The sequence below is a fragment of the Lepisma saccharinum genome, chromosome 21 (genome assembly GCF_977018435.1).
Source record: "Lepisma saccharinum chromosome 21, izLepSacc3.1, whole genome shotgun sequence".
NCBI classification, from domain to species: Eukaryota; Metazoa; Arthropoda; class Insecta; order Zygentoma; family Lepismatidae; genus Lepisma; species Lepisma saccharinum.
In genome coordinates, this window is record NC_139249.1 from 59083520 (window position 1) to 59095875 (window position 12356).

The 12356-nt window shown below is 36.7% G+C and overlaps 1 protein-coding gene across 2 annotated transcripts in view; it reads right to left on the reverse strand.

The window, feature by feature from the left end:
* The window catches only part of mura (ring finger protein murashka), a 119988-nt gene that overhangs the window by 23554 nt on the left and 84078 nt on the right, over positions 1–12356 (reverse strand). For both annotated transcript variants that reach the window (XM_083143071.1, XM_083143070.1), the window contains exon 8: positions 4396–4536. In XM_083143071.1, coding sequence (XP_082999197.1) covers positions 4396–4536 — 141 coding nt within the window. The remainder of the gene's footprint in view (positions 1–4395; positions 4537–12356) is intronic.

Below are 12356 nucleotides of genomic sequence, written 5' to 3' on the forward strand. Positions count from 1 at the left end.
AAAAGAAACTAATAATGAAAACTTTGTGAAAGGATATGAACAACTTTTTTTTTTTCAATTTGGACAATGCATTTACACATAAGAATTAACACGGTGGTTTCTTGATTTTACATTTTTCAGGGGACCAAGGTAAAAAAAAAAAGTAACGTGCAGGAAAATGTAAAACCTTGGAAAAAATTTCAAATATTTTGCTACATTGGGAACTTGAGAATTTAATGCATAATGCAGGAAAATATTTTTTTAAGAAAAGAATGTAAAATCAGGTTTCCACTCTAATTTCAAAATTCCATAAAGTTTGAATTGAAAACTTTTTGCCATGAATTTGTCTTTTTCACATTTGGCAGAACTTTTCTGTCACTTCTGGCTAATTGATGACGATGAGATTAATGTTCAAATGATATTGATGAGCAGGCACATGTGCCCAGGACTCAAATACAACAAATTCTGTCACTTTGTTGTTTCTTTGACTATAAACTGTAATTCACATGCTCTAGTATTCTAAAGGTTAATGAACCATTAATGTTTTTCACGGAACATTTGCAATTTTGCATTGGTATTTAATATGAACAAAATTTTCATATTGACGCATTCCTAAAAACAGAAACATTTCATACACTATTTTCATTTATGTATGTGATCATGATTGATGGTATTTACTAAAGAAATTTTGCAATTTGGAGATCTATATATTTTTTTAAAGATGCATTACTTATGCCTTTATATTCGTAAGAAAAATAACAAAATAGCAGAATTGCAGACCATATACATTACTGGTTCAGAAATGTATAAGTAAATCAATGGATAAACTGGAGATGTCATTATTAGCCAAGAATGACACAGAACCAAATAATCTAAAGTATCATTAATACTTAAAAAGTTAAGTACATTTTGAAGACATGACAATGTTTATATTAATGTATGCACAAACTGCACATTTAAAAAATTTCCACAGTTCAGTAAAAATTAATAATACACACAAAGTAATAATACAATAAATAACTGACCTAAAAACAGCTGAATACTTTCAACAAATGTATCCTCATCCTGTATTCCTGATAAACTTCATAAAGATGTGATTGAGTGCATAAACACACATTCACTATTGCTGTTGATAAATGGTGGTAACTAACAAGAAAGTAAATGTATAAACACTAATAGCAATTTCATCGTAAACCAATGCTATAGACACCAGCACAGGCTGTCTTCTTATTCTCACACATGTTCACATGCAAGTTCTTGCTATGCAAATGTACTACATCATGAAGAGGTAACTAGGAGCAACCATTATTATATGAGAGCAAAATAATATTAGAATCATTTTTTAAATTCCATCATCCAATGTGATGGAAGAAAAGACTACTAAATAATGAAACTGTTGTACTTTTATTTGCATCAAATTACCTTAGGAAACGCTTTGAAATAAATTTTTCATTGGAAAATGAAATATGAGTATTCATAATTTAATATGTGATAATCTCTAACACATGTTCTCGGGTTACGAGCCAGGGTAAATCGGCGTAAATTTCCAACATTTCGAGCACATAGATTGCTCTCATCTTCAGGGAATGTAAAAATGGAGACCAGTGTAGTGTTATATATATGACTATGATGGGGGCAGAGCTTGGATGCTGTATTCCTACTGGCTCACAATTTACAGGATATTTAGATTCTATAAAACTGTCTTGTATTATTTTGGGGGACTCCTTGGGACCCCCAAAACTCTGGAAAGTATCGGTGATTAAATTCCAACAGATACTTTCTGACACCAATACCATACACTGCTATTAGTATCTACTCGCCCTAGTAAATACGAGGCACGTACTGAAAGTCATGAGCCTTGTTTGATTACTCTCAGGCCTTGACCATTCAGTTGAAACCACACACACGGCAGGTCACTGCATGAACCACATGCTGGCACATGAGCACTTTCGCTGTCTGTAGGGGAAAAAGGCATCCACAAACAGTTCGTTTCATCAACATGCTGTCGTGGAATTTCTTGTTAGTGGAAACTGTGGAGCTGAGCTGCACAAATTCATCAGCATTTACAGAACTTCTATGGAGATGCCTGCATGTGTTACGGTACAGTGAAAAGATGGGTGAAACATTTTTGAGTGGTAACACAGATATTGTTGATAAGCCTCGTAGTGGCAGACCGAAAACAGTTTCCATGCGCAACAACACGGACCGGATTGACGAACTTATCCAAAGTGACAGGACCATAACTGTACGAGAAACTGAACATGATCTGAACATTTGATACATTGATATTTGATACATGCTTGAAACTTGCAACACATACAAAGGAAGTATACATGAGTAATACTACAGAATTTGCTTCATCAGACACAACCGGAAGTGGGTCAGGGCACGAACTTATTGTATGCCGATCGTATATGCAAAGGAAACTTCAAATAGCCAATATAATACAGTTGAATTGTTTACATTGTAAAACATATAAAGAATGTATGCTTATTGTGGTATGTATAACAAGCCTTGTTAAACTTCAAACCAGCAACTTTCATAATTGATAAGTGCGTGTGATATTCCAACTCTCTCTGGTCTATAGTCTGCAAGTATCGTTGAAAAATATAGCATATTTCAGTATGCAAGCCAGGTGACAAAGTAACTTTTGTTGTGAACAAAACAAAGAATGTTCTAAAAATTGGAATATACCATATTATGGAATTTTTCATTCCAAGATCATGCAAAATGACCTTTGACCTTGCATCTTCTAAAAACTGTATTTTAAATTCTTCTGTGAATAATACATTGTATATTGTGATGTTTTTCTTCCATGCTATATCACTTTGGAATATCTGTGTAAATATTAGTAGTAATAATATGAATTCAGCACAAATCATGAGAACAATGACATTTACTATACAGGGTGTCCATAAATTAAGTATATATTTTGTTGAAATTTACTTGCAATGTTTTTCATGGTATATGTTCGTGAAACATTACTTTCAACATGTACACCATCCACATCACGACACACTTCCCATCTGTTTGTCGTTGTGCAAAAGACTTTCTGAACCATTGCCAGTGGACATCTTCCTGGTAGCATTTTCTCTGCATTAAAGGTTTTCAAAGTTTCAAAGTTCTATAGCTTGCATAAACTCTGAACTTTCCTAAAATTACTGCAGTATTTTAAAGTTAAAAAAATTCAGCCACTTATTCTTCACAGGAACAACTTTTACAATTTCTCCTGCTTTTCCCTGACAACATAAAGGCTCCCATTAATGGATGTACCTGTTATCTTCCTTGTCACATGCAGAATTATTTGAACTTGGCTTTAACTGCACATCACAATCAGGAGACTTAGTCTTTTCCTGCAGCTGCCACATCTCTCATATTCTCTATTCAGATGTTGCAGTGTTCCAGTAATTCATGTTTTCTGGTGCCTGTGATAGCTTGATATTAAAAAGTCTATATTGTTCTTTCGATCATTTAACTGTCCTCTCAACTTCTCTAGCTTAATCATGACATTAATGGAGATTAGACAAAATAGATAAATTAACCTAACACAAAACAACCCTGTTCAGGCTTGAAAGCAGAAACTTTCACTAGACACATTTGAGCACAGAGATTACCTAAATGGATTTCAGAGCCATGTTAAGTATACGTTTGGTCTAAAGAGCCAAAAGATGGCAATGGGATGAGATGCAGTAACCATACATCACCCAATGAAAAGTTGCATGGCAGGGCTTGGCCTCAAAATGCATATTGCACCACAGAGTTTAGTAGTTTTTAAGCACATATAAGTTTCCTATTAAATTTGCTCATTTCAAAAATAAGAATCACTGAAGTAGTTCTGCACTGTTAACAGGAATACCCATATTTTCAAACATCAAACATTCCTTTTTTATTATTTTTGCAGCATTGAGCATGCCACTTGCTGAGGAATGCACAGTACAGGAACCACACTACTAGAGTGTGCAGTCGGTCTTAACTTGCAACTTACACTTGTTGCGCTAATTATTTCATTAGCACTGTTTTCTCAGACATCCAAAGATGAAGATAATATGAAAGTACAGTAATACACAACATTATTCAAAGAATGTTTTCAAATGGTAGTTTGAATAATTTGAGGTCCCGTACCATGATCATGAAATGAAAATTCCTTACTATGGTATATTGCCATTGTTATGAAAACATTCTTTTAACTTCAAAATAAGCCTCACATGACAATCCTACAATGTACAGGGGGGAAAAAAAAGTTATTTTTCTTGCTTTTCTACTTTCTTGCTGAAATGCATAATTTCTTCCAACTTGGCCTACTCAGTCAGTTGAAGACTATAAGTCAAGGAGACCTGAAATTACTTCACGTTCTACTCTAACCAGCCAACAGGATGGCCCTTTTCAGTAAACTAAGTAATTAATAGTAAGTCTGACCTGTGGCTGCAAATGCTGAGTTGGATAATGACTCCCATGCACCTGGAGTGCTGCCTGCTGTGGATTGAATCCAGCCGGCTGTGGCTGAGGAAGAAATTGCGGATATGACTGGTGTGGCATGCATGTTCCAAACTGAGGAACCTGAAACACAATGAAATTATAAACTCTTGGAGAAACTAAACTGCCATGCAAGAATAAAACAAAGACACAAATGCATTAATTATATCACTCTTAAAACTATACTACGTGTAGTACATGAGAACAAGATTCGATTAACCCGGCGTTGGGGTTGACATGTTAGCGATGCGCTAACATTGAAATTTATCTGCTTATATATCTGTTGTAAAACACAAAAGCTCTTGGAGACACTGTCTTTTGTTATGGGTGGAGTGTTCCCTTTCGTTATTATTAGGAGCTATGCCATGATCCTGTCAACACATTGTCAGATGTTAGCATGACACTCACATGTTAACCAATCGTGGGGCTGTTTTTTTTTTCCATTTGTTCATCTTTTGTTTTTGTGAATTGTATTGATCTACATGTGCTTAAGTGACTTTTTCATGATGGAAAATACTCATACATAGGCTGATCTTTTAGTAGTGACAACAATGCTATAGTGACACCCTGCAACGGAGCCAGGCAATGTCGTTTATACAAAAGGTTAGTTACATGCGTACCCTCCCTCAGAGCAAATTATCTTACTCTTTCCACTCCATGCTCGTGTGTAGTGACAACAAGAACAGTTGTGAGTGAGTGGTTGCGGAGTGCAGACGCAATGTTTACGAAGCAGGAGCAGCGGAGCTGGTTAAAAATGGAATGTGCTAGAGGTCGCACAGCTAGACAGTGTCACAATGGACTGCAACAGGTTTAATCCCCAAGATGAAGGAACCACTTCATGGGATTCACTTCCGATCAGTTTGAGACATTCTTCTGGCAGTAAATCGCTCTCTTCACACTATCAACAGATTAGGCATTCCCAAGGCATCCGACGGCTTCCACATCGCTGGCAACACGTTGTACACAAAGCTGGGGTAAGGCCTGTAAAACTTAGAACCATGTATGTATGCTGTGTGTCTAGAAAATAAATAGTTCCCACTACTAAAAAATCAGCCTTGTATATTGCAATAGTTAATGGACGATACAGACAATGGAAGTATACATGAGGAGCAGTGCAATATCCTCTATTCAGAAGATAGTTTTGAGGAGCAGCACGACATGAGTGATCATGACCTCAACAGTGAAGTATCAGCCGATGAGAGTGACAATCGAACTCAAAGAAATGTTCATGGGACACAATACACTGGACGTGACGAAACAACAATGCGTAATATTCACATAACAAACCCAAAATTATATTGGGAACCAAAAAAGATCAATGAAATTTGAAAAATTGGAGATGTAAGTGTCGTGCTAACATGTTGACCATCGGCATCAGTCGACCAACGCCGGGTTAAGGTCAAAACTGGCATGCTATATACAGGTCCAGTCAAGAAATAGCTACAATGATTACAGATCAATGGACTAATAGTTATTAAAAAAATGTTTGTTTTTTTTATTAGAGAAAATTTCACGAGGGATAATTAAATGAACCATGACTTTTAGGTGTAGGAACTAACAGATTGCATTTATTGGAGTAGAAACCATATCTACTATTCCTTACTGTTATTTTCTGCTACAGGGATTCCACACTAAGTCGGCACAATTTTTACACAAATTCTACTTCATCTCTGAATTTGATGAAATTTGGTGAATTTACTTGTACCATTATAGAATTAAAACTCCCAAATATTAGTTTGATGCATCAACTGATTCTATTGTTGCCAGTTTATACCAAAAAGTTAGCAAACTACATATATATTAACAAGACATTTATAGCCCACCAGTGGCATAGTGAAGTTTTCTGTGTCCCCTTCCTCCTGCAAGTAAAATATCCAGGGCCTTAGTGGAAAAAAATCATCGAGGACACTAACATATATGCACACTGATGTCAGATGGTGAACAGATGTACAATGGTAAGGGAGCAATTTTGTTTGGGTTCCTTTGACAGTTAAAAATTAACTCCCTTGTCACAGTATAGCTAGAAACCAAGAACATGTAATACATAACAGGTGTTGACAATGTGGGAAATTTATCTTTGTACTAATTTGACTATGAAGACGACTTGGGACCCTCTGGACAAGCCAGTACACCCCTGCTTATTATCGCAGAGATTGTCTTATGAAATGGTACTGGGAACCCTCTCGACTCCATGCCCACATATTAAAAATAACATGATGGATGCAGTAAACACCACCAACGCAAAGAACGGGAAGTACACCACACCGAGCAACACAATGCAACAGACAGCCCAACCCCCAACCACCACCTGGCAATGCCAGCAGAAAGCATAGCAGATGATGCAAGCCAGGAAACACACCCCAGCACCACCAAATGGGAGAAAATGCAACTTCCACTGCCCAGGAACTAACAAAGAAGTGATGCTCCAGAAGCCGTACCCTTAGTGAATGAAGGCAGTGAGCCTTCGAAATTAATCAGAAATAACTATCCAATTGTAACGTGGAAACACAAAACTTCAAGTAGATAATAATAATCAAGTCGTGAAGTTATTTGTGGTACACTCATTGACTCAAACAAAAGAGCTAATTCTGATTGTTCACCAACAGAAACTTTGGTTCCAAGTTCGTTGGAAAAACACATTCTTTAAAATCTCTTCAAATTGTTTTTAAGAATACAATTTTTTGATTAGCACACAATGGCCATATTGTGTTGTAATTTAACCTATAGCTGCCTGACGGTCGATATTTCTACACTCAGTGACCGGCAAAAATTAACGTGCCATTTCTTGAAAACTATACACTATATTTCAGTTGTCTTTTTTATCATTAGTATACATATGAAGGTACGATATAATCGAATTACAAAACAATATATCCATTGTAACGAAGTTTGAAAAAGTCCTTTGTTTCTCCTCGTTACCACCATATTATTATGGGATAAATTTCTAAAAGTGACTGCATGTTCAAAACTACTTCATCATTTAAAAAAAAAAATTCTACAAGCAAGAATGATTAAAATGCAACACTTTAAGCAATGTCCGACAATTAAGGATTCAGGGGATGCAAAATTTGCCCCAACCGTGTGTTGTGCCATGTGACCACACGGCAGCATTTAACACACAATTTTTTGATCTTTTGAAAACTATACAAGATATTTCAGTTCTGTCTTTTTTGTTCATTAATTTACACCTAGAGGTATAATATACTTGAATTACAAAACAATACAAAAGCCCTTTGTTTCCCTGTCATCTGTCTACGTCAATTAGTTCTTGAGTCAGGATTCTTTTTGTACTTCGAGGCAAGTTTGAAAAGCCTGCGCTTGAAATGGCACCGGGGTAAATGAAAATACAGGCATGCAAGAGGTCCAGAGGATAAAGGTTAAATATGTCATATGTTCCTATACATATACAGAAAAGAATGAAATTACAACAGCTGCTTTGGAGATATGACAATGTTATAGTCACATGTTGCTGGAACAACCATCTCAGACACCTTTAAGAGGTCCTAATCCTGTCTCATCTAAATTCAATATCATATTATGCACTCATATGTGGCCAACATGTTTCATCATTCAAAGACTTGTGAAAACTGAAGATTAAAACAACCGAGTCACATTATGCATTTAATGTATCAATAAATTGAGCAAGAAACTTTCTAACAAACATTTCAAACTGATCACTCTCGAAAGAAGGGAGCGGAAGTTGAAGAAATGTCATCTTTTTTCTCACATCTCGGACATGATGCCCACTAGATTCACACAATATTACACTTCGTCTAGAACCCAAAACAGGTAATTTTAAAGTGCATTTTTTTTTTGCATTTTTTGCCAATTTTCAGGTTTTAGGTCATTTTCCCCGATTTTAGTCATTTTTCAGTCATTTTTTTTTGCAATATTCGGTGTGCTGTTTCGTCATATTTTGTCACTTTTTTATTTTGGTAATATTCTTTTGGTAATATTCTTGATTCAGTGTATATGACTTTTCATTTAATTGTTTTAATATTATTCAGTTGTTTCCATTGGAAATCCTCTTTGCATATTTTAATTGAATGGGCATGTGGTAGGCTATCATTTGGTACCATTTTTTTTAAAGCAAGATTGCATTTTTTTAAAATTTCCTTTCAATTTCAATTTTTAACCCTGAAACTCAAAAATTTAATGGTCATTTTTTGCATTTTTTATGTCATTTTTTACGACATTCTATAGGTCATATACCTATATTTTTTAGGTCATCAACTTCCACTCCCTACTTATAAGAAATGACACCATCATGTTGGACAAAAAAAACCTGGTGATCAACTAAGAACAATTAAAAGAAAATTATGAGAAACTTTCAAAATTTTGTTTTTGAAAAGCATTTTGTTAATCCAAATGCTATTCTCGTCATATAACACATAAAATGATGCAGAAGGAGTGAGACCTTTCCCACATATCTACCTCAATTATGTGTGCCTTACATAACATTTTAATAAATGTTTTTAAAATTTGGCAACTTTACAGGTCTGCAACTTCAAACCCCATAGACATGAAACAACCTCTATTTTTTTAGGTTTTCCTTACATTCATGACAGTGTTCAGTATACTGAATTACACAATTACAATCTGAAACAGGGTGTTGTGTTGATGTGGAATGACCCTACATCTGTGTCTCAGCATTTAAACCACCTACTCGGAAGGACTTGTGCGTGCACTAAGGCTATGAATTCTGGCCTCCTAACAAGTTCTTGAGGATTTCAAATAGATGGAAATCACTTGAGAAATCTGCACTATAAGGAGATGAGTTCTTGTACTATGCAGATGTAAGGTGACATTCTATCAAAGTGTTCAAAGATTAATATGGAACAGGGATGTACCTATGAAATGCAAGAAGGTAATACATAACACATACTAGAGTACAACACACATACCTTTGCCGTTGCGTAGATACCAATTTTCGTTTTGTCTCCCTATCTCTTAGCATCACTTGTTCTACCCTGCTCGCCAACCTTCACTATTGTTGCCATATTGTCATTCCATTCCTGGACACACTCGTGCAAACATCATTGAAAACAATTGAATAGCACTCCAGCTCGCGGTTCACACCGGTCGGCAGGGACGGTAATGTGGCAATATAGCACGGCGTAGTGGTTGCTTCTTTTATGCAGTCCATGTTCATTGGCTAGCTAGTAACTAGTGTTGCCAACTGTAATAATGAAGCACTATTTCTGTCACAGAAGGGGAAAGGCAGGTAAAGTGACTGAGTTTTGTTGGATTGGAAGCACCATATTTTTATTTTATACTAAGTATTTGACCGGTTTGACGTCGTGTGCGAGTGCTTCTGAACTGTAGAAAATTTACCGAACCCATAGCTGTGTTCAATGTTATCTACTGGTTATAATCAGGGCTAGGATTTATAGGTAAATACATACTTTTAGTTTGACGAAATATCGCTGAAATTTTGTGATATCTTTGCGAATAGTAATGTTTGTCGTAATTTAAGGTACATTTTACTGTCAATATTTTTCCATATTTCTAACTTTAAAAAATACTTACTTTTACATATTTAAGGAAAATATACTTAATTTTACATATTTCAACAGGTTTAATTCACAAATTGTTCATATTTCATAATTTTGGAATTGTTCAAAATAAATCAATTATGTGGCCCCAACAGCATTTCAACTCTTGGCTTCGGCACGTGTTCTTGTAGAATTGCACAGAGGAGGGTGTCATTTTTGCTGCTTAATGCAATGCATATTGTTTTCTGTGTTAAAATTGCCATGCTTTGATGGGTGACCAAGTTCATAGCAGGGCCAGCGGAAGGGGAGGGTGAACTGTGCCACTGCCCAGAACAGCAAATTTTCAGGGCGTCAAAATTTGAAGAGAAGAAAAAAATAAGCCTATTGAAAACTGTGGTTGAGCTAGATATTCTTTGCACTTAATAGTATTGAAATAGCATAAGAAGGCTCATTATTTATTTTATATTTTGATGTTTTACTTAGGAATATCTTGATTTTCAATTTCCCGTTGCTGCGTAATGACGGGGAGGGGGGGGGGGGGTCGAAATGGAGCGGCATCTTCCGCCACCACCCAGGGAGGCAAAATGACTAGCGCCGGCCGTGGTTCACAGCAAAAGAAAAAGCCTCGCAGCTTATCATCTAGTGGCAGTATATGTACCTGTTATTGTTGTGGAAGCCGGCATCGTTTGTAAATGTACAACAAAGGCAACCGACTGTCGCCGATCACAGAGAGGAAATAATAATACTGCTTGAGGAGGAGTGTTGTGGTTCAATTGTCGCAGTTTAACATGTTCGCATGTTAATTATCTGCCGTTGCAGTTCCGTACCAGTGTATACGGGTTTTGGGAGTGAACAGTTAGAACACCACCAGTGTATTAATGCAATGAAAAATAAGATTTTTTTTATTTTGTTTGAAATCACTCAAATAAGGAATCATATGAAGAAGTCTTCTTTGCAGCATTTTTGGTAATTTTACGTGTGTGTTAGTTCATATTTTGCAAATCTAGTGGCAGTGCATGACGTTTAAAACTCATCGTTAGATAGAACTGAATTCTCTAATCGCGCACTGCTGCGATTTTTCTATCTGCTCCATTAGCAATCCTGCTTCATGAGTTGTGTCGCGCATCGCACGGCAGAAATATCTGTGTTTGACTCTACGTACCAACAATTATATATGAAGCTGAGACTTTGACAATGATTGATTGATCGATTTGGAGTTTTAAGTCCACTTTATGCACAGTTAGGCTAATTGGAACTGGTCCTACAGTTTAAAGTGGGATCCGAACCACTATGTGCCTCCACTGGGTATCTGACCTGGGAAACCTTGATTACAAGGCAATGATGCTACCACTGCACCATCAGGGAGGACACTTGACGATGATAGAGAGACAAAAGAAAGATGCAGGCAGTGGAGATGACATTCTTAAGGAGTATATTGGGGAGACATTCTTAAGGAGTATATTGGGGAGACTAGAAGGGGTAGAATAAGGAATGAGGAGATCCGACAGACAGTGGGGGTGGTGAAGCTTCAGGACAGGATAGATCAGGCACAGATGGGATGGTTTGGACACAAGAAGAAGATGGGTGCAGACAGATTGCCAGTAAGAGCTTGCAATGCACAAGGAGTGGGAATAAGGCCAAAGGGAAGACCAAGATGTCTGTGGAAAGAGATAGTTGAGAGTGTTAGGAGAAGAGGACAAGATTGGAACACAGTGGAAGTGAACGACCAGAAAAAAATTAAGAGGTTTGACTTCTATGCCGACCCAGCCAGAAGGAAACTGCGAAGGATGATGATGATGACTATGCAGGTGGTGGTGTGAGCAGTAGGGATAGTGGAATGACCTGCAGTAAAAGGTGATCACACCCGGTAGTCTATTCTGCAGAGCAAACTAGCAATGTCAGTGGCACCATGGTGTAGAAAAACAACAGGAATGCCACTTTTGTCTAAAAAAAAAGAACCAGAAGAAAATGGTTCCAGCATATTCTCTGCAGGTCGGTGGTCAAGTCTGCATGGTGTCACTGTTTTAATGCTCTCTTTTAATCAGAAGTGAAAAGGCATCCTGGCCTTTCGTGTCACATCATATCTACAGCTTACAAGGAAACTTCTCAAAATTAAGCTCAAAGTTCTCGGGATGATCTATATCATTCAATTCAGTTCTCGTAACTGACATGAATATTTCAAGACCCTTCCAGCTCAAAAGAAATGTACGTACAAACCAATGATTAGAAATTGCTTCCTCAAGGATGGGGAATGGCAACCCTGAAGGTCTTGGCTTTGTTCCTTCGATGGATGTTGGTGTTTGTGTAAATATAATTTTCTGCAATTACCTTACCAACAGTGCAATTACGCATAAAAAAAAGGTTTTCCACATGACACGTCAATTACACGTTAAAAATGTGTAAAATACA